At 41.5% G+C, this 22,697-nt stretch overlaps 2 protein-coding genes and 1 long non-coding RNA gene across 5 annotated transcripts; 2 read left to right on the forward strand and 1 right to left on the reverse strand.

The window, feature by feature from the left end:
• Positions 1-1,154: 1,154 nt before the first annotated feature.
• LOC135672348 (uncharacterized) lies at positions 1,155-1,990 on the forward strand. Its single transcript, XR_010512951.1, has 2 exons — positions 1,155-1,602; positions 1,687-1,990. It is a non-coding gene; the product is annotated as an uncharacterized LOC135672348 (long non-coding RNA).
• A 2,898-nt stretch (positions 1,991-4,888) lies between these two features.
• Positions 4,889-17,336, forward strand: LOC135643480 (QWRF motif-containing protein 2-like). 3 transcript variants are annotated; one of them, XM_065160490.1, is made up of 12 exons: positions 4,889-6,536; positions 7,366-7,485; positions 8,547-8,663; positions 8,752-8,841; positions 9,517-9,624; positions 9,708-9,867; positions 10,010-10,078; positions 10,432-11,124; positions 11,221-11,305; positions 15,195-15,305; positions 15,485-15,556; positions 15,727-17,336. In XM_065160490.1, the coding sequence occupies exons 1-6, from the start codon at positions 5,154-5,156 to the stop codon at positions 9,768-9,770; spliced, it is 1,881 nt and encodes a 626-aa protein (XP_065016562.1). In that variant the 5' UTR covers positions 4,889-5,153; the 3' UTR covers positions 9,771-9,867; positions 10,010-10,078; positions 10,432-11,124; positions 11,221-11,305; positions 15,195-15,305; positions 15,485-15,556; positions 15,727-17,336. The 3 variants fall into 3 exon arrangements, with proteins under 3 accessions (XP_065016562.1, XP_065016570.1, XP_065016576.1); XM_065160498.1 differs by having other exon boundaries at positions 15,730-17,336; XM_065160504.1 differs by having other exon boundaries at positions 15,240-15,305.
• Positions 12,081-17,231, reverse strand: LOC135643475 (formin-like protein 8). Its single transcript, XM_065160484.1, has 4 exons — positions 16,111-17,231; positions 15,815-16,014; positions 13,664-13,905; positions 12,081-13,255 (listed from the first exon to the last, which is right to left on the reverse strand). Exons 1-4 carry the CDS (start codon positions 17,229-17,231, stop codon positions 12,458-12,460), a joined length of 2,361 nt encoding a protein of 786 aa, XP_065016556.1. The 3' UTR covers positions 12,081-12,457.
• Positions 17,337-22,697: the final 5,361 nt, after the last annotated feature.

A 22,697-nucleotide genomic window follows, 5' to 3' on the forward strand; every position in this document is an offset into this window, starting at 1 on the left:
ATGCGGATGTTATAGTCACCTTCTGAATATGTTTGACTTAGCCAAGGATTTGATACGACGCATTCGATTGCTTACCAATGCATATTCCATTATGATTCAGAATCAATTTCACCGAGCCGATTGCATTCGATGTTTGGAAATTACATGCCCAATTAGTCGGAAAATAACAATATTATTAGAAAGCAAATTTTGTATCCTTGAGCAAACTTAGAAATCACAAATATCACTTCATCAATACCCCTCTCAAATTGAAGCATGATGACGAGTACACTTGCTTATTTGGAAATATGTCAAAGAAAAAAATTACAAAGGGCAAGTCACAAAAGTAAGACTCTCGAAGCCAACACCTTATAATTAACTATCAAAATTTTTATACATTAGAGACTTGAGTACACATTAGTAAATTTTATATTATTTTTTAAGATGTGTTAAGTTAGTCTTTGGTTGTCCAATATGAAAGTTGAGTAGGATCTAACTCGATCCTTTGTTTGAGCATATCTCAAGTTAAACTTGTTATATTATTCAATTTCTACAATAGCTACATATGAGCCTCCTTTTATGATAGACTCTTTGAGCTGCCCATGTATCATGCGATGGGAGTGTTGGATTTTAACTATAATCATTGTTAGCTTATGTCTAAGTTCGAGATTGCATTGCCTCTTTAACACATGGTGCCAATCAAATATGACTAGTTGGCTCCTCCCGTAGAGGTGACGCTGATGGGTGGGCCAAATAACCCCATCATGTCGACCACATGGAGTCCAGGCCCTTACCTATGGGAGTCAACGTATCAGTTGCGTGGAACCTAAGTGTTTGCAATAAGAATCGATGTGTTGATCATATGACTCTACCATCGATCGTGTGGAGCTTAGATGGCTCCATCGTGTAGGCCTCGTGGAGCTTAGATGTTAATATATTTGCCATGTCATCTGTATCGACATCGTGCGAATGATTTCGTATACACCGTGTGGTGATTGAGATTACAGAATATGGTAACCCTTGGGTGGGTGGTCCCATCGTTTTCATATTACATGGACAGTGTTGCGGGCCCACACTGTACTGGCTGTTCCCTGGAGCGGTCCCCCGGACGGGATCAAATAACTAGCCCCGTAGCTGCCACGTCCAGCACGCATTGCTGCCCCCACCACCACCGGGCGTGTGTCGGTGTCGCCTGCGGGGCGCGAGTTTCTCCTCCAGTTATCTCACGGGTACTGGTTGCGGGTGACAACTCGGGGGTATTGCAGCGGATCATGCTCTGCGTCAGCGGCCTTAATCGCGTCCGAATTGGCGTCCACGCGTACGATTCAACCATCGCCACCCACGCGTCGATGGAGGAAAAAATATCTCCTGACGAATGTACGGTGAATGCTGACCGTCACCTGCCGGTCGAAGAAGGAATTAGCCGGTGAACAGAGAGGGTGGGCTTTTAAATCGGCGGCACTTGGATAGCATCAGCATCAACTGATTTCGGCCTCTCTCTCTCTTTCCCTCTCTGCGATTCTCGACTACGCCGGCGAGGGATGGCTTGGTGGGATCGGGTGGCATCACCGATGAGGAGGGTCTGGGCCGGCGTCGCCACCCGCGTCGGCATTCGCAAATCCGGTGAGTCCGACCCCCAACCGCAGCACGCCGCGATCTGACCGTGGCGGAGACTTGACTCCTCTTTCCCTCCGTGTTTTGCCGCAGGGCTGCTGCGGCTGAGGCAGGAAGTGAGCACGTGCGAGTACGAGGACGTGCGCGTGCTGTGGGAACTGCTGACCGAATCACAATGCCGACGGCGGCGACGAGAGGGATGAGACGCCGGGGAGACGGGTCGCACGCTTTGGGGCGGGCCCGCATCGGCTTCTGCCGCAGCCTCTAGACTCGTCGCACTCGTGCCGGCATCGTGATTCGGTTTCTTTACTTGGGTGGCCTCTTTGTAAATACCACCGGCTTGTATAATATAATACAGTAGTAGTATATAATAAATGGCCTCATAGTTAGTTACTCATGTGCATCATGATGCCGCTAGTAACTCATATTTTGGTTCATCTGAGTTAATCACATAATGTGCCACATTCCACGTAGAGTAGAAAGATGTCATGTTTTTAGTTTGCAAAACATCGATGTTGCTTTCATGGGTTTAATGCGATCATGTGATGATGTTTAAACAAACGCATCTTAAGAGTTAGCGCGCGTCTTTATCGTCAGGTACTACAACCGACGGCTTCGATTGCTTGAGCAACCCCGCTTGGGTTACGTGGGAATAGTGGCAATCGTGTCTTCTTCTGCGAGTGGCTCGCTTGTCTCCACCAAAAAGGGTAACATTCTTTTGAGGCCCTCGTTGTTGGACATGGCGGACCCCGTGCGCTCAACCGTCAATGTCACTATAAAGTCTTTTGGAGTGAATTTTCGAAAATACTTTTTATTTAGTTTTTTTGGGAAAATATTATCTTTTTTAGAAATTTTTTAACAGTATTTTTTACTTAATACCTAGAATATCCCTAATCATCTTTTTTTTTTTTTTTTCCTATGGACCAGTTTATAGGGTGAATCTAGCTATAATGTTTTTACAATGAGTTATAGTTTTTCATAATACTATGAAAAAACTGGAACATAGTATAAAAAATATTTATATAGTACTTTTATTAATATATTATAGTATTTTATTGGTGTTGTTAAAAATACTGTAAAATTAATATTTTGTATAATATAATATTTTTATACTACATTATAGTATTTTTATAATATTATTAAAAGCACTATAATACAGTGTAAAAATATTGTAATTGGACTGATGCACCCTATCTACTGATCCATAAGAACAAAAAGGGAAAGAGAGGAGAAAAAGGATAAGTAGTTAGCTATCAGATCAGAGATCTTTTAAGTATTAGACCAAAATGAGATACTGTTATGAAATTTTGTAAATGGAAGCACTTCTCAGGAAAATCCCAAAAATATATTTGTGTTTGAAAGTTTGTTAAAAATTTTTTCTTAAAAAATTGCTAATCTTATATATCTGAACGTTTTTTCATTCATGAATAATTAAGTGTTACTATGATAAAAGATTATATTTTAATTTATTTTATTTTAAAAAGGGTAAATTCCTACGAAAACATCTTTGGAGAATTTTCTTCAAAAACACATCAACGTTGAAAAATTCTAGCAAAATTTTTTTTTTTCCATAAATGATCATTTTACTCCTAGCCTCCACCAAATCTACTATTGTCTTCACTCTGTATTACTCTTGCTAGCGACTCGTGCACGAGGAAGGAAGGGGCACGGGGGCTGTCATAATCTCTACAGGCCTAATTGACCATCAATCGACTTGCCCTTGTATACACAATGACAATGATTGTCAAGATAGTCTCATATAAGGTAGAGGATGGGTGACAAGCTTGGGTTTAGGGTTGCAGACGGTCATGAGCAAAGTGTGTAAGGGCAAAGTTGGGAGGGTTAACAAAAGTAGGGGTAAAATGATCATTTCATGCAGGGTATTATATTAAAAATTCTCAAAGTTAAAAGGTTTTTTCAAAAATTCATTCTTTTAAAATATATATTAAATAAGATGATTTCTTGAAAAGAGCTCATACTTTTAGAATTTTTTATAGAGTGCCACTTTTTTGAAAAATTCTTATAGAGCGTCATTCCTTGTGTAAAAAGATTATTTTACCTCTATCTTTGTCATTGTCAACTTCACCCTGCATCGTTGTCCCCTCCTTTTAGATCTATTACTCACACCACAACCCTTGCACGAGGGAGGAGTAAACGTGGAGGCAACGATAGCTTTTGTATCCCCTTCTTTCTTATGCAAAGATTACAGGTGATTAGACGAATGGGAGAAGAGGCGATGCAAAAAGAAGATGACATAAGTCGAAGAAAGTGGTAACGATCTTCATGCACCCTCCTTCACACGAAGGTCGCGAGCAAGAACACCGTGAGATAGTGCAGGATGGAGATGACGACGGATCAAGAGTAAAATAATTATTTTATGAAAAAATTATATATATATTTAAAATAAAGATGCTCTATGAAAAAATATAAAAAATAAGAGCTTTTTGTTATAATTCACCCTATTTATTGTAATATCTAAAACATGATTGTGGACAAGGCAGAGGCAGGGATTTGCTGTTTACCTAAATAGTTTCGCATCTCGACTATCTAGTCTTGTTTTCCTTCAAACAAGACAAGACAGTGATACGCATTGCTTTGTTCTCATGAAGGAAATAATATTATGATTACTATGGTGTGTGTTTCTGCCATACTTCGCCTGTATACCGATGCTAACTTCGTCCCTACGCAAGTTTTACATCATCTACCCATAAACAAAGTAGCATAAAGAAGAGATACGAAATATGACATGAAAGCTTTCCATTTCTTAGGGTAGCTTCATATAATGTTTTAGTTATCTCTGCTATTATAATGCTCGAGTCTATATGACAGTGGAACGGAAGTATGGTTATTTCTTCTCTTTTCATTAACACACTGGTGAGAGGAGAGGTACGCATGTTACTGTCAGGTGTGTGGCCTCCTATTAAATGGAGCAGTTTGATGGACGAGTGTTGTTTCCTCATGCGTCTCTGCCTGCAGACAATTGGAAATGAGTCGTATGGCCAACTACATGCTCTCTTCCAGATCTCAACTCACATTGCTACTACTTTAATCTCCAGTTGACAGATGAAGAACTAATAAACTAAGCTTTGCCTTCCTAAGTTAGATTTAGCATGTAAAATGAAGTAAACAAATCTGCCTTCTCCTCATTCCAGCCACCCAATTCCTCTGCCCCATTTATTACAGTTCATGTGTGATCACTGTTGCGTCTTTGTCTTATGTACAATCTCCATAAGATTTACTGCTTTGAATCTGATGCCAATGTCTAAACCAACCCCATGCACAGCACAGTGACACTCCCATCCTATCTTAGCGTTACAGCAAAATATATTGCATTCATGACTGCTAACAATGGCTTAGAAGGGAAACTAAACCTCTGTCGACTCTTTCAGATGCAGGGCTTCTCGCACTCGTTCCTTTGCTTCGCCACTTTTCTAGTTCTCCTTATTCCAAGGAGTAGCGCCGAAGGTGGAGTCTGGTGCTCCGCCTGTGTGACCGCCTTCCTGTAATTGGAGAGGAAAGCCAGAGATCGACCGAGGGCGGCGAGCTCTACGATTAGATCGATGGTGGCCGCGGTCCCGGCAGCCGCCACCACTTCCCCCGCCGCGTCCCGGAACCCTCCCCGCAGTCACAAGAACACTTCGCCCCTTCCGCGTCGCGATGATCTCCAGAACCCTCGTCGCTCGCCGCTGATCCCCTCCGAGAAGAGCAATGCCGCGGCCGGCGCAAGGCAGCCTCGCACCAAGGAGATCGGTTCTCGCTACCTCTCATCTTGTGGTTCCTCCTCGTCCTCTTCCTCCACCTCCTATTCTACCGCCACTACGTTCTCTTCTTCGAGCGGTTCGTCTAGCTCGCGGCGCTTCCCGTCGCCGATGGCGGCCCCACGGTCCTCCACGCCGCCGGTATTGCCCCAGTCCGCCGCCCAGAAGCGGTCCCACTCCGTCGATCGGGCTCGGCCTTCCACGCCTCGCGCCGATCCCCGCCCGGCCCCTGCGGAGCCCTCCCCCGCCGCGCGCGCTCTCTGCTTGACGACCCGGAGCCTCTCCGTCTCGTTCCAGTGCGAGTCCTTCTTCTACCAGACCAGCCGCGCTAAGGCCGCCTCCCGCAGCCCCGCCAGGAAGTCCACTCCCGAGCGGCGGCGAGCTAGTGCCTCTTTTGCCTCTCCATTGAAGGTTGGTGATCATTTGGATAACTCTAAGCCCTTTGAAAACCACCACCGATGGCCCTCTTCCACAGCCCAGCCGTCAAATCCGTTGATGAGGATCTCGAATTGCTCTGCTGAGAAGAAAGAACCGATTTTGGCCACCGTCAGGTTCCAGCAGTCGATGATGTTTGATGATAGTGCGAGAAGGGCTTCGTTCGATGGTTGTGACCTATCAGCTTCATCCGATACTGATAGTGTGTCCTCTGGGAGCAATTCGGGGGCGCCAGAATTCAGTATGCGCCCGCGCGCAAAGGTGACTTCCAGAGGGATCAGTGTCCCAGCAAGGTTTTGGCAGGAGACGAATAGCCGGCTGCATCGTTATCCCGAAACTTGCTCCCCACTATCTTCGCCGGATTCAAGGTCTGTGGTACAGTCGAAGCTGGGTGTGATAAAGAAGTTGTCAATGGACAGCCCCTTGTCTTCTCCAAGGTCAGTTTCCTCACCGCTCCGTGGACCCGTGAGACCTTCTTCTCCAAACAAGCTTTCCGCTTCACCATCAAGGGGTATGGCAAGCCCTTTGCGGACAAGGAGTAATGTATCAATGAGCAGTTCACTGGTTTGTCAACCAGGCAATGCACCTTCAATTATAAGCTTTGCTGCTGAAGTGCGGAGAGCAAGGAAGGGGGAGAATCGGATTGACGAGGCTCACATGTTGAGGCTGCTTGATAACCGGCATTTACAATGGCGATGTGTTAATGCCAGGTTTGATGCTGCACTGTTATTGCGGAAACTAACTGTAGAGGTACTGTTGATGTTAATATCTTCCAAATTAGTGTTTCCTATATATTAGCTAATTTGTGATGGATTTCCTATTTATGTATTTTGTCCAGCATAATATGATCATAAATGTTATATACCTGTTAATTGTTTTTTCTGTCAAGTAGCTTGCTTTAGCTTAGATATCAACTTCTCTTGTTTCCTTTGGCACACTAATTTTGTTGTCATTTCAGTTTGGATTTCCATTTTCATAGAGAAAAGATCTAGCTTTCTTTATACATTTGAACTAAAAACACCAAAGTTAGTAGTTTTTTCCTTTTTCTCATGTGCCACTTATATGGTGATCGGAGTAAAGCTTAGTATATGTGATCAGTAATGTTTTTCATGCACTTCATTGTAATATTACAGAACTGATAAATTTGGTAAAACTTTGGAACATAATCATGCAATTGTCAATAAGCCATACATAGTTTTCCTACAACCCTCCTATTATGCAAGTGTTACCATTGCTTCATGGATCAAAAAGTTGAACAATTAAGAAGCAATGTTTATTAAAAGCTAGGGTAATAGATGTAGTTGAGATGGCTGGTTAGCGTTTTAAGAAACAACAAGTCGTATCGTTCAAATCAGATGTTGATTTAATTGTGGCTTTTCTTGCTAATATTGGCCTAAAATTTTAAGTTGTCCTTCTGGTCACATCATCTTTAATTTTGTGTTTCTTGCTTGCTTATTTTGTCCGAAATGTTATAGTTATGCTTTCAGTCCCTCTTATTTTGATCAGCCAATGCTTCTTTTTTATTTTCATTTATACCAGTGAAGTTATATTAGCTAATGCTTTCCTTTGATCCTTACAGAAAAATCTGACTGATGCATGGGTAACTACCAAAGAGTTGCGTGACTCCATTACTAATAAAAGGATCAAGCTACAAACTCTGAAACAAGATTTAAAGCTAATTTCCATTCTTAAGGAGCAAGTAAGCCTTTGTTTCTCAGTTTTCACTTTGTTTTAAGATGCCTGTGAAAGTCCTTTTTGTATGTTTTAGTTTCACTCTGAATCATTCTTTTGGTCATTCTGATTAATCAGGGTATGACCTATCAAACTTTTAGCAAGTTTTATAGTCAATTGTCAGATCAATAGCCAACTGCCTGTAAAATATGCCATTCAGAAGTTTCAGGCATTCTCTCATTATGCAATATCATGGTGCTAAAATGCCAAAGTGAGACCCTCCAGGTTTTCTCTCTTGAAAAGTGTGAATCATGGAAAGGAAGTAGATAATAAGATAAGAATATGAAAAGTGGACGACAATCATCTCTTAGGCACAACTAACTAGCCATGGAGCCAAAAGGTGTATCATGTCCCTCTTTGTTCAATGTTAAAAGACCACAAGTGAAGAGTATCTGAGAATACTTAAGTAATTTATGGTGAAATATAATGGACAAAATTAGCTAGAGCTAGTTATTCATTGTTGAATTGTTTCTCCTGATAGTATGTCTATAGAGTATTGAACTTGAGACAAAAAATTATCAGTTTTAAAAATTTGTCAATCTTGCCGCAGAAATTTAATTCAATATAGAGTTGCTTGAACTGGTCCTGGAGCCCTTGAATTTACAATAAATAATCCTATATCAGGTTTCTCCAGGATCGGTCAGTTTGGCAACTGTGAATTACTTAGCTTCTTCGAGAATCACCATGGTAGGTTTGTCTTTTGCAACCTGGATGACTAGGGTTTGAATCATAAAATGTCTCTCTGCTTGCAGACATAAACCCTCCCTAGACCCTACATGGTTTGAAAATCATGCACTAGTTTTTCTTTTCAATTAAAAGATCAAGCCAATAACTCTGACCAAACTACATTATGGATGCAACCAAGTAGTGGAAATTGCACAATGTGAAACTACAAGCAATTATCATTAGAATTAAAAACTCAACCAAACATCAGTAAAGTTGCAAAAAACAAATCTCGAGCTCTCGTATTGGATCAGTTTATAAAACCTTATCTGTATATTTGCACAATTTACAACTTGGTTAATGCAGATGGCCTATCTAGAGGAGTGGTCTCTTATGGAGAAAGATCACTTAAGCTCATTATCAGAAGCTATTAAAGCATTAAAGGCTAGCACACTTCGTCTTCCCATAGTTGGTGGAGCCAAGGTTTGTATTTCCTGGCTTTTCATATCAACAAATGAACTCTGACATCAATCCAGCTTTTGGGAAATACTATAGTTGTCTCATTTCACAGGCTGACCTTCTGGAAGTTAAAGATGCAATTAGTTCAGCACTTGATATAATGCAGGCAATGGGATCCTCAATTTGCTCTCTATTGTCCAAGGTAAACTGCCTCTACAACATTCATCTAGTCACATTTCATCAGGCCGAAAGTGATTTTGTTTTATCTTCCATCATCACTTTTGATGCTTTTGGAGCACAAGTCCAGTGTGTGTTCTAAATTGTTTGTTAGCTACCAATAATTTGCTTTTTCAGTATCTGCTTTGCCATTGCCATCTTCATTTAACTTGAACGTGGTTATATTTTGACTAGAATCACAGAAGGTATCTCAAAAATAGGTAATGTTTCTAAGATAACCTTTTCAATCCAGCAGTTGCACCAAATCATATATGAACTGCAAAGCATGAGAACTTTCAATTACTTATCTAAAATTCGCTCATAAATAAAACCAGATTTACTGCAAGGAATGGTGAAAGGATACGAATATGTATCAATGGGAGAGAGAGGCACAAGAAGCTTTAAGACATGCAAGCATGCAACTTAATGACAAATGAAGCATCACATGGTGCTATCTCAGTGCCTGACTTGTGTCCTTATAATTCACTGGCATGACACAGTGGAAGCTTTTCATTTGCCACCTTCAGTTCATTATTCATTCTACTGTATTTTGCCTAGAAAAGCCCCCTCTGATATCAAATGCATAGTTTCAATTATCGACCACTGGCTTATCTGATCACAGGAATTAGCTTAACTACATTGGTATTTCGCATTTGTACAGGTTGAAGGAATGAGTAACCTGATATCAGAAATCACTAAAGTGGCTGCACAAGAGCGAGCACTAGTTGACCGATCCAGAGGTCTCTTGTCCACCGTAGCAGCTTTGAGTGTAAGTCTAACTTCAGTCCCTGCTTAATTTTTTCGCTATTCCAGGTTTCACATGGTTATTATTAACACAAATTCATGAACCAGATAAAGCAATGTAGTCTGCAAGGACAGTTAATACAACTGAAGAGAAGAGCCAGCCTGATATAGATACAGAGCAGATGCTCTTACCAACCTTGTGATCACTAACATCACATCATACTCTACTTCTTCTGACCGGAGAGTTTGGAGGGAAATAAAGCACGAGGTATGCCTACCTATCTTGCCTGGGGTGACTGATTTGTGTATTTTTCCTTCTTCCTCCTTTTTTTTCTTCTTCTTCTTCTTCTCTCTTTGCCTTTTTTTCCGGTGCATTTGTATCACCACAAGGATGGCCTTTTCTGATGCAGGGATTACATTGCCTGCCGACAGAGTGGTTTTCTTCTGCTGCTGCTGCTAATAAAAGAAAAGCTCATTGTGTACGTATGTGATGCCTTTGTTTCCTTTTGTTGGGAAGAATAGGAAGCTTCTTCACTCTGCATCTCATTTACATTTAGCCGTGCATGCTTCAAACTGCTGATGAGTACATCACATAGTCGGTCACAGAAGCTCAATGCAGCCGACCCAAATGGTGATGATGAATATTCAAATGAAACTATGTTGCTGTAATAGTGATGATGAATATTCAAATGAAAAAGAATATAGGAATGGTTTGGTAAACCGTAGAGGAGGAAATTATAGAGCACGTGTCAAGAGGTGACGAGTGAGTGGACAAAGATAAAATCTTTGTTTTTCTTTCAACAATACACTAACGATTGCTATGTCTCAACAGAGGATTTGTATGAGTGGATCATTTCTTATACAACAATCTATAAGCAATCACTCAACAACGACCGAGCTTGCGAGTGTTGTGAAGACCGACACACGGTTCGAACGAATGAGACCCAATCCTCACAGACACAGGTTGAGGAGCCTCTCGGCTCGACGGCGCAGTGGTCGCCTCACCGGCTCTCACCGCTAGTTGTCACTGATCCCTCCGTGTTTGTCGGCGGCGTGGCTGGACGGCGCCGCTTCTCCTCCCTCCCGCCGCCGGGGGACCGACGACACAGGTCCGGATCACAGGCCGCCGCATCGTCTTCGTCGAGTGGAGCACGCCGCCGCTCGGGCACGGAGAATGAAGAGAACCCCCTGTCAAGAAGGAGGGTAGTGCCGCCGTAGAAGACACTTTTGAGTGTGGCCTGATAGAGGTGCCAGTTGCGGTCCGCAGCAGGCCCACGGCGACGTTCACTGGGCTGATGTTTCACCCGTACCATTCGTACATGTGCAAAGATTGGAATAAATCTGCAACCAGAGACTCGTCAGAATGGAGGAAGGGATCGGGAAATGAGAGCATTTGGAATCAAATCGTGACTTGTAGGCACGAACCTGGGCGTTGGGAGGGGTAGACGGCGGAGACGAAGGGCATGAGCCGAGAACTTGGCAACGAAGATGTGGGCCTGGGCGTTGGTGGATTCGACCATTGAAGGCACGGCCGCAGATGATTGTTCAATTTATTTTATTGATTATTTTGAATTTCTATCTATAACTCGTATGATCATTATTTTTGAAAAAATCGTTGCAGCCTCTGCGGACGATTCTGCACGTGTTGCGACTCATCTCCTCCGACGATCTCTCGGCCACCGCTGCTCCGATCCTCCTCCTCAAAGGTCAGCAATTTATCCTCTCTCTACAATTTAGTTCAGTTTTCCTCTCCTTATTGAAGTCATAGAAGAAATTTAGTTTTTCTTTTTCTCTTTTTTGTTTCGGAGACTTGAGCGACAAGAAATCAATGGAAGGTGAGTCCCGAGAGGAGCAAAGGAAAGGGTGAAGAGGCGGTGCGATCACCATAGAGTTATGCTAAGGGTCGCCGGGGAGGTTGGGTGATTGTCTGTGTGGGCGTGTGCGGTCACACTCCACCACAGAGTTACGCTAAGGATCGCGGATAGAGAGAGCGAGTTATTTGGAGGTGTGGTCTTGAGGCTCTTCTTGATCTAAATCTATCAACCGATCGTTCATGAACAGTTCCTAGGGGAAGCACACCCACCATTTTGTATTTAAACGGGAAGCTTCATCATTTAGAGTTGAGATTGACCAATTCCAGATGATGGATCTCATGAAAGATCAGTTTCTGTGAAAGATTGCTTAACCCACATTTTTTGATCTATTCATAATGGATTGAAGGCAGGATATGGATCACCAAACTAAATCCTGATTATATACTTGTGGAGTAAATTGCTGGACAATTCCCTGTCAGGGAATTGGCTTGTTGAGGATCAGTTCGAGTAATTCAACCTGATGAACTTAGACACTCCTTCCCTCACCATTAGACAAAGGATCAATATCTCTTTCAAATAAAGTTCTTAGAAAGACTATTCACACTGTTCTCTCTGCTATATTTCTCATGAAGATATGATATGCAGAAGAAGAAACTGATTCTGGCTCTTGAATTCAAAATGCTCAGCAATTTTAGCCTCGATGTTCTCTTTCAATCTAATTTTAACATATCCACAAGGAAAAAGATACATGTAAAAGGAACAAAGTACAAACTTCTACAACCATCAACTTAATCGCATCAGAGTAGATCAAACTCAATTCTGTACTCTGATGAGAGCCCTTTCCCTAGCTTTGATCTGTGTGAAATTCTGTACAATGATGCCTTCCTTTAAGGTTCTTTTTTTCTTTTTTACAGACATGAGCCTGCAAATTGGAAATTTCCTTCTCTTCACCCTCCTTGCTCATCTTTTCCGATGGACAAATTACCATTTTCCTTGTCACCTGATTGTCTTCATATAGAATGACTGAGAAGTGATCTTCTTGCATTAGTACTGTGATGATGAACTATCATCATCATCATCTGACTGCACAACTCGTCGCTGTTCATACCTTTGGAGAACTGGTAGAGATGCATTGACAGATATGCGAAAGGATCTAGCTGAACCCATCGATGTCCTCTCCTGCAATCTGCCCACTTCCTTGCATACATTATCTAGTACAGATAGGAAGTCCCTCACCACCATGAAGATCCTAAGAGGGTGAGCTTCCTTTGCTGCATCTCCATGGAAGTACTCTGTAGTTTCCTTTACTATATTCATCACCCTCTTCTCCTCAGCCTTGACATGATCAATTTTCCTTTCAGCCTCTTCAAGAAACACCTTCATCGTGTCAAAAAATTTCATCCCTTGCGTGCATGACTTCTCTAGCTGTAAAACTGATTTTATCTTCTGAAGCCCAATGTCTAGCCTCAAGACATAACTGCTAAGAACATCTGAGTCCATTCCTGCTGCCTTTCTGATGTTCCCAAGCTCATTACTCAGCCCAGCCACCACTTTTAAACCTTGTTTCTTAAATTGTTCTTCCCTGCTACTGTTAGTAGGATTGTGTACTGTCAATGGTTCAGTACCTGTTCCTTCTGAATGGATAATCTCTTGCACGACGAAGTGGAGTAGGGTTGTTTTTCCATCAGTTCCCTTTACATCTGTCAGTTTTAGAAGAGTGTCGAGCTTGAAGGCTTTCGCTTGACCTAGGTTGGTGCCCACATTCATCCTGTTTCCAGTCCTCAGAACAGCTTCCAGGAGCTTAAGGAATAGTCTACTGCTTGTTAAATCTTCACATGCTGCCTGTAGAACATTTGAAGGAGGCAATGACCATTAGGTATGCTTATGAAAGTAGAATAATATTTTTTTTCAATTTACCAAATTATGTTCAGTAAATCTAATGTCAGGTATGGTTGTTCAAATGCGCCGAATTATTGAAAATAGAGTTTAGAAGAAACAAGAAACATCATAATTTGGAATCAGGCATTCGCCATTCTTTGATGGTCAATGTTATAAGTCAAAGGATAAGTATGGAATTAGTGATGCATGTTTGACTATTAAAAAATAGGAAAAATTATAATTATTTAGCACAGAAAGAGTTTTTCAAGATAATATATTATAATAGAATATTTTCAAGGTTTGTTTCATGTAGCACTAATTTGAAGACATTTGCCTGTATTTCAAGATGAAGTATCAATACAATAAATTTACCTCTAGAGTTCCAAAAGATTTGATTAGATATTTGACTTCTGTCTCAAAATTAGCTCTGTAAAGCATTGCATCAACTCTTTTAAAGGCAAATGGTACATCTAGCACTGCTTTCAGAAAGCGCTCAGCTGAACCTAGCTTTGATATGTCACCCATGTAATCATGCAGTCTTAGTTCTTCCTCCTTGGTGGGAGCCATCTTGATTAAAGTTTCCAAAAGCTCAGCTCCTAAGCATTCAGGATTACCTGTTGCAGACAACTTTGGTCATCCAACAATATTTAAGTCAACAATAATACATAGGATTTATCACATTGGTACTCATCATCAACTATGTTTTTTCCCATCAAAGTTGGTAGATGCAGCATTTCTAAGTTATAAGGCTCCATGATTTTCAGAAAGATTTGATCATCCGTTTATCTGATGTCAAAACTTAAAGTGGCTTCTGTGATATTTCAACAAGCAAACCTATACAGGCAACAGCTGATGAAAACAAGGATACATGACCATTGATCTGATGACAACACTCGAAGTTTCTTTTATGTGATATCTAAACAAGTTAACATATACATGACACAATTTATGGAACCTGGGGATGTGGTGTACTGTATGATGTTGATCACAGTTTCACATATATCTCCTTGTATTCTTCTAGATCTTTGTAGTTTTTTTATTCCATTTCTAAATTTTAAAACCACAACATAGTTCATCATCATCTGGACAGATACATGAAGCTGTTCTGCATAAGTTTATTTGTATTATCAAAGTAGTTAACTATTACTTAGTTATGGTGGTCTTCATTGTTTAAAGATGTAATGAGTTAATTCAAAGCGGCTTCAATTAACTGCTTTAATGTTTGTGGTGGACAATGGCCAACCACGTAGACAGTAGTACTTCGTCAGTTGGGCTCTCCTTAGATATGATTTCGTTCAAGTTTTTTAAAGCAGTAACTACTTAGATACGTTTAAACTTAGATCTGGTCTGATTGTCACTTAACAAAGCTACCGGTGCTTATGTCTAAATTAACATCAAAGATTAAATTGCACAGCATTCCCTCATTTTAGATGCTGTTGATTCCACAACCTTGCCAAGAATGTTAACATTTATCGGGAACTAACTTCTAACCATATCATCTCAACTACTAAACATGAGAAGAAAGGTGGTCGATGCATTGGAACCACAGAAATGGTCACCAACTCGATAATTCTTGTTAAATGTCATCCACAGAGATGATCCTTGAATGAAATATTGTGATATTACCAACATTAGACTTGGAAAAGGACGAGATTGTTCTATACATGCTTGTGGACCTATTTGCAACATTGAGGTTGTCACCTTTCTTTTGTCGTAGGCTCTTACTAAGTTTAGAATAATTTCAGAGGGTTATCATGTAGTTGTTCAAGCTATATTACAATTGATGAATTAGGTCAAAGCTCTTCTAGCCTATATTTAGAGCACAACTTTAGCACTGATACTGAATTGATTGTTAAATACTTTGAGATTTTTTTCACACAACCTTTAATATTTTGAATTGCAGTCATAGTTGCCTGAACTGATGGGGGAAATCTTCCATGATGATCAGGATTCCACAAAAGGGTGATCGATCAGCTAATCATGTTCCCTTCAACATATCTGAACAGAATAAACAGTAAGTCTTAGATCAAAAATCTCTCCTGGAATTAAATTTATGTTGAATTTCTTTTATAAACAAGCAAAGATTGTTTGGTCACTGCCCTAATACTCCATTCCTCTTTTCTTTTCTGTCTAATTTTCTCTCTTGAATATTTTACTTTGTCTTTCATTCTTCCTATTTTCTGATCTTTGCAGATTTCAATTAGTCCAATGCTAAGAAACCTTCAGCCACATGTGGTCAACTCAGTTCCTTCATTTAGTCACAAGGTAAATGAACTTAGTTAACAGCCTATTAGCTTCACGGACAATAGTTAAATGAACTTAGTTAACAGAGTAAATCATATGAACTTTCCATTGTTTTGATCATAGAATAGAGGAACCTGCTATAAATTTGGTAGATTTCCTTGAGCAATAAGTTGATTTTGGTTGCATTACAGCAGGCCCAGATTCCATATGACTGAGGATTACGATGGAAGTCATAGAGTAATTATCATCTAAAGTGGGTGCAGAATATAGAACCCTTACCATCTAATAAAGCGTCGTGGACCTCCTCTCTCGTCACATTCAATGCCCTCAAGAGTATTGCTATGTTTTGCGACTTCTTGGGATCCAGCACTCTCTTCTCCTCATCTAATGGCAGGACACGCTGTCGTCTGCTTGTTGCTTTGGGAAGAGAACTTGAGGTGATGTTGACAAATAGAGTCTCGATTATGTCCTCGTTCAACCTGCCAAGTGAAGACGAAGAGAATAATGCTCAGTCATGGTATTGAAAGACTTGAAACATACAGGGAGTGGGAAGAAATCTTTAGGTGAAATCTCACTGAAATGAGCTTGATTTCATCTGGTCCCAGACCATTGCTCGATTGGAATTCGCACTAACTTTGTCCCAGTGAAGAGGCTTCAACTTGGGCTTCGAGTCGCCCTCCAATTCCTCCACCATCTCGTGTACTTGATGCGAAGAACTGGCAGCAATGCCAACGCCGTGCTTCGTCGGAGGAAGTGGTATGTTGATCCGTGTTGCTTCAGGAGGAAGTGGATTTAGCAACCTACGCCTTGAAGATGCCGCAACTGGAGTCGCCGGAGCTTTAATTGGCTGTTCAATGTTTCCCATGGTTTCAGTAGATGGTGGTGGCTGCGGCGGCGATGGAGGTGGAGGTTGTTGGTCCATTGGGAGGATCATCTGTTTGACCGCAAAGCGGGGTGCAGTGTCTGCCGCGGCCACGGCCAACAACTGCTGCTCTCCGCTGTTAATACTTGGGGGGCTCCTACGGGAGGCCGGGCTACTCGGGCTCTCGCTGGTGGCGGACACCACCGACCGCTGCGGAGTGTAGAAGGTGTCCTCATCGGATAACGTCATTGGCGGAGGGACCATTCCCCTCAGCGAAGCTGTGGAACTCAGCGGCGGCAACGGCTGGAGCTCGGGGCTCGGGTGATGCATTTCCAGCACCCGCTCCGTCGCGATGTTTCCGTAAGAGGATCCGTTCTGCCGCCCGCCAGATACCGCCGACGTATCCATGATGCCAAGGTAGAGGAAATCCGGCGCCGCGGAAGCGGGCTTTCGGTCCACCCACTGGCCGCCGCTGCCGTCGGGGCCGACAAGCTTTCCGGCTTCGGGCGAGCTCCGAAACTTTAGCCGGTACAACAGGAACCCCAACAAGAACAGGACCACGAGGGCTGGGACGGAAGCGGAGAAGGCGATGACGAAGACCTTATTGGACGCGGAGGAGGAGGCCGCAACGGCGGGCGTTGAGGGGACACCGGGGAAGAAGCTGCTTGACTCGTCCGGAGGTGGGTCAACGAAGTCCTGAGGGGGCGGTGGTGGGGTCCACTGGATGGGGTACAGCGGCTGGTGGAGGACCCTGCGGCCGCCGGCGCGGTCGTCCGAGGCGGAGGCGGAGGCGACGGCGGAGCAGAGGAGGAGGGCGAGGACCACCAGTAGCATCTTCGCGACGAGGACCCGTTTCGCTTCGGGGATTAAGAGCGACAACGGTGGAAGCTTCTAAAAATGGCCGCGGGGATTACTAGTATATATTTGTTATTATCCTAATATCGTTTTCCTTCCTGTGGTCAAATAAGAGGGGCGAGCCGAGCTGTTCGTCCGCGCCGTCCGACCGTGGCTCGTCAATCCTTTCGTCTGGCAGCACGTGGCGCAAGCATGCGGTCTTCTGCTGTCAGCTTCACCCGACACGCCGATCCGCTGTATCATCGCCCACGCGAAACAAGCGAACAAAGAATCCCTGGTGCCCCGCGCACGTCCTGCCGTTTCCCATGTGCTGCGCTCAGTCACGGTTCTGACGTCAAGCATCCCGCGTGACGTACAGGTCCCGGTACACCGTCCATCCGTCAACGGACGGCCCCGATGAGCGGATCTTGTGTGCACCGTACACGCACGTGAGAACGCAAAGAAGACCCAACAACCCGTGCGCGGCACCCCCTAAAAGGTCCGGCCCGGTAGTTTTCTCTCTTTTTTTCCGAGCCTTTCATTGTGCCATAGGATTCGTGCACACAGAACGCTTCGGAGATGGATCGTTGCTTCGATGGCCGCTCATCCACACCGACGTGGCGTTCCTCGACTCACCTGATTACCCACTCCGCGCCTACGCTCATCAACTCGTGGGACCCGCACCCCAGAATAGCAAACACTTGTTTGCCGATTACTATGTAACCAAACCAAATCAGGTTTGAGTCGATGCAAGGCTAATCCTTCCAATGACAATGGATTTGGTAGTAGAGATGCAATGAACCCAAACTTCATTCCATCACTTGCATGCCGTAAAGATTAGTAATCTCGTTTTGATGTCTCGATCGCGACATCAACTTTCCCCACTATCAGCAATTTCCATCATCATCAATATCGCTTGGATTTAAAGCTACGCTAATGAGCTCAACTCAGAACGGAGATGGTGAATGACAACCTACTCCCTATTTGCATCTTTAGCCGTGACTCAACTCGCGACGCCCGCCCTCTAAGTCGTACAATTCGTGCGAATAGTAAACATGTATGGATATGCATATTGTGGTTGCTCGAATTCTATAAATTACATGAACCCAAGCAACAGTTGGGACTTTCTCAACTTCGTTGTTGTGGTTGTCATGTCATAGGAATTGGTGATGCAGATCGAGACGATCATAACTGAGGATAGAGATTCTAATATCAATCACAGAAATGTCTTCTGTACGTGGCTTTTCCTTTAACATACACACACACACATAACCTATTAAGTCTGGATCATATATAAATATAATAGCACGTACTCCAATGGTTAGCTGAGTTGATGGTGACATTAGTTGGTTGCTTCATATATTGTTAAGGTGGGACGATAGACCATTGAGATTAGTATTTTATGGATAGTGGTCTATGAATTGATCCGTCTATTAATCCAAAGCCAAATCCTTTCACCAAATTTCTGAATGCTTCCAATGATATTTCCCATCATTGAGGGAAGTAAAACAATGCGAGACACTTTCGTTCCAAACCATCAACACATATACTCTTCGATTTTCTCAATTTATAATGTGTATATAAACCATTTTCTCAATAAGAAAAGTTGAATTATCATAATCAGAGCATATCTAAAAAGGAACAAATTATTTAGAAAAAAAATTAAGAAACAATAATTGAGATAGCGTGGCGAGTCAACAGTCAACATGTTGGGTCAACGATCGTGTCACCCACCGATCAAGGTAAACTGTCATAATCATGTTGTTGATGATGATAAAAACTCATCAAGCAAGCTAAATAATACTCATTTGGCTAGGAAAACTAGTTTATGTAGTTAGATAAGGATAGTGCCGAAAAAGAAAACCCGGTTGGTGCAACACCTACCTCGATTAAAATTAATTACGTAGGTCTCACATCTCATCTCATGCCAATCTAGTAGTCATAGTATTGTGTATCCACTAATTATTACGTTAAGTTGATTATTATGTGAGAGAGGTATTGAGAAGACCTACATGAGCTCGATAGAGATTATTGTGTTGAAGAGAACGAAAATTCTATGAATTATTTGAAGAAAACAAACGGAGGTAAGCCAAAGAAACTGTGTGCTCTCAATCTCTATGACTCATTTAGTTTATTGTGTTTGATGTAAGATAGCAACATGCATGCTGTTAAAGTATTCGAAATTGGGATAGATTATGACTCATAATTTACATAGGACATACTTGTTTTAAGAACATGGACGTCATGGAATACGTAGATCTTACCATCATATATGACGTACGAGTTATGCTTTGGGTTGACTGAGATAGGGTGGTTGATCGTCTCGCCATAAGCAAAATTAATTAGGCTCTAAAGAATATGGTTTTATGTTAAGCTTGTGATTAATCAAAGGATGTGATGGCACGGAGAAGCACAGATGGTAAGAAATGTGAATCACTAGACTAAGCGGAGGCCAAATGGAGGACAAGTGAAGACTTAGCATTTCATTTGAAATATGCTACGTTGATTAGGTTAATCAATTATTGCCTCATAAGTAAATACAAGATTCAAAGAATTTGATGTTGTCAATGGTTGTGTTTTTAATGTGGATTTCTATGTGTGTGTGTGTGTGTGTCATTTGTATGTTAGAAACCAAAATAAAAGCAAACAAGTCTAAGAAATGTTTGGATTAATTTCACACAGAAAGTTAAGTTATTTGTTGGATTTGGTATTAGTACGTATTATCTATTGCTACATAAAAAGTTTAATCTATTAATGATTTTGAATGGATTAGAAACGGGAGATGGTCTTAGTACTTTTATTTTGTTCATACCTCAAAGTATTTAAAATTATATATAGATTTGATAGCCCAATTTTAATTAGGTTTTCTATTTGTTTAAGGCTTATTATGAGAGATTGAATGTGGTCGTGAGATTAAACTATTTTTTTAAAAAAATTATAACCCGTAACTTACTTAGATTTTATAGAATAGGGATGTGTTTTATATTGTTAGTAACATCAAATCCTTAGAATTTTCATTTTAACATATGGCTAGATGTGGCTCTCGATTAATATGTAAGGATAATTTGTCATTTGATTTCTTAGCGACGTGTACTTCTACATAGTGATTTTTTATATGACATGCTGGTTGAACCCTTATCATCTATTTATTCAAATTTTATAAAATCTAACTTTATAATTTACATTGCCTATATATCTAGATCGAAGTAGGTTTTAATTATGCAGAATTAACTAATATTGTGATCAAGGCATAAAGCAAAATGAAGTTCCAGATTCAAGAACGAGATTTTATTGAGGGTTCAAGAGTTCATCGGAAGTCCGAACGTTCGTCAGAAGTTCTATCGGAATTGGTCAAGATGTTTAGATGCTTGCCAAAGAAACTCGTCGGGACTCGCCAAGAAAATCATTGTGAAGTCCAAGAGCTTACTGGGAGTCTGTTGGAATATTGCCGAGAGATACTTGGAAGTTTGTTGGAAGATCGTTGAAAGCTCGTTGGAAGAAACCTAGACTTATCGGACTTATTTAGCTTATTGTATGCATTAAAATTTGTAGTTAGCCTATAATTAAGTTGAAATTGGGCCAAGTAGCCAATTGGGCCTAAGTTGGGCTAAGTAAAAGGCCCAACAGGTGGAACCATCATGGCATAGTCTCCGAGACTATGTCAAGCGGTGGTACCGCCCAAACACAATCTCCGAGAGACTATCAAGTAGTGATACCGCCAGACTAAGCGGTGGTACCGCTAAGTAGTAGAGTGTCATGCGATGGTACTATCCAGTGTTAGAAAGCACTGGCGATGGTACCACCAGCATAGGCGGTGATACCGCTAGTACCCCGAAAACCGAGGATGAGATATTTTTAGGCTCCAAGTTTGAATCCACTTGAGGCCTATAAATACCTTTCTCATTCCTGGTTAACACACACAAGTAAAGAGAGTTTAAAAGTAAGAAAACGCTGTAATAATCACTTGAGAAATTCTATCCTCTATTTCTAAGTTTAGAATTCTGTTTAGGAAGGAGTATATCCTTATAAAGATTGTCTCTTAAACCTATGAAAAAGAGAAGAGGGGTATAAAAGGGTAGTTGATCTTTACCCGTCGAAAGAAGATCGTTAGTAGATTACGGTGGCCTCGACGGAAGAGGAATCGGGAGTAGATGTATGTCACGACGACCGAAGCACTATAAACTTGGTTTGCATTTTTATTTGTGCAATTTACTTTTACTACAAACTGTTTTACTTGCTTATTGCTTTCACTATATTTACGAACACGCTTTTAAGTCAAGTATATTTCCGAAATTAATTTTTATCGTACAAAGATTTTTAAACCGACATAATTTTTTCACTACACTAATTCACCCCCCACTTAGTGTCGACTCGATAGTAACATATCCATGTGTTCATTAAATTACTAATATATTCTCTCTTTTGTATATCCTTAGGTGATCTTACGGGATTAGGAGAAAACTGATATATTACATATAGATTCATAAGAATATCACACCTTTCAGAATAAATCAATAAAATCTCTAATAAAATGGAGGAATTTATAAACAAAAATATTATAATTTATACAAGAGACATCCCCTCATCAAAACAAGCCTATAAAACGTTTGGAGGTAACGGTAAGACCTTCTTAATACAAGTAAATAAATAGTGGGTGTTTAATCGAATATATGATCGTATATGAATCGAGTGTTTCTTCCTCGAACATTTCGCCATCAATTCACGAGGCCCATGATAGCGTATTCCAATCCTAGTCCGAGAGAAGAGTGAATGTGATTCAAGAATTGACTACTCCTCTCTCCCTGATGCAATTAATATAAAGTTTACACCAGACATTAATAGTTACTTCACTTCAAGTGGCTTCCTAATCTGTCACATTAGTCTCATATCACAATCCAATTCATCAGAAAGTTCATTATCGAGAAGTCCAATTGATTGTGTTCTTGATGGTAGCAATAAACTAAAACCTCATCCGATGAGAAACACAAAACAAATCAATCAAGTCAAGGGGGTTGAAGTTGACAAAAGACTACAGTAATGGAGGCATGTTCGAAATCGGAGGTCACCCAAAAGACTTGAAGACTAGCCTGAAAATAATGCTCCAATAATTCACGAATAAGACAGGGAAGCAGACCGATGGATGCCAACTTGGCTCGATTTGGATCTTATGCGAGTCTAGTCTTTTCCCTATCTGTCTGTCATCTACAATTGTGCTGCATGAGGTTGCGTTCCAATGAGATTCCTGATGCAGTCTTCCGAAGCATGGAGACGAGCATCAAACTTGGTCACCGGACTCTACTGCATGTCCGGATGCGTCTGTAAGGGGCATCAGTTTACGTTAGTACTGAGAAAGAAATCATATCCCTGCAGGCACTACTCATGCACAGGAAAGAATCGGGCATGAGCAGCGAGATCACAGTGTAGGAGAGACAACCACATCAGATGAAACAAGCATTCAAGGAACAA

Source organism: Musa acuminata, chromosome BXJ1-4 (assembly GCF_036884655.1).
Source record: "Musa acuminata AAA Group cultivar baxijiao chromosome BXJ1-4, Cavendish_Baxijiao_AAA, whole genome shotgun sequence".
In the NCBI taxonomy this organism is placed as follows: Eukaryota; Viridiplantae; Streptophyta; class Magnoliopsida; order Zingiberales; family Musaceae; genus Musa; species Musa acuminata.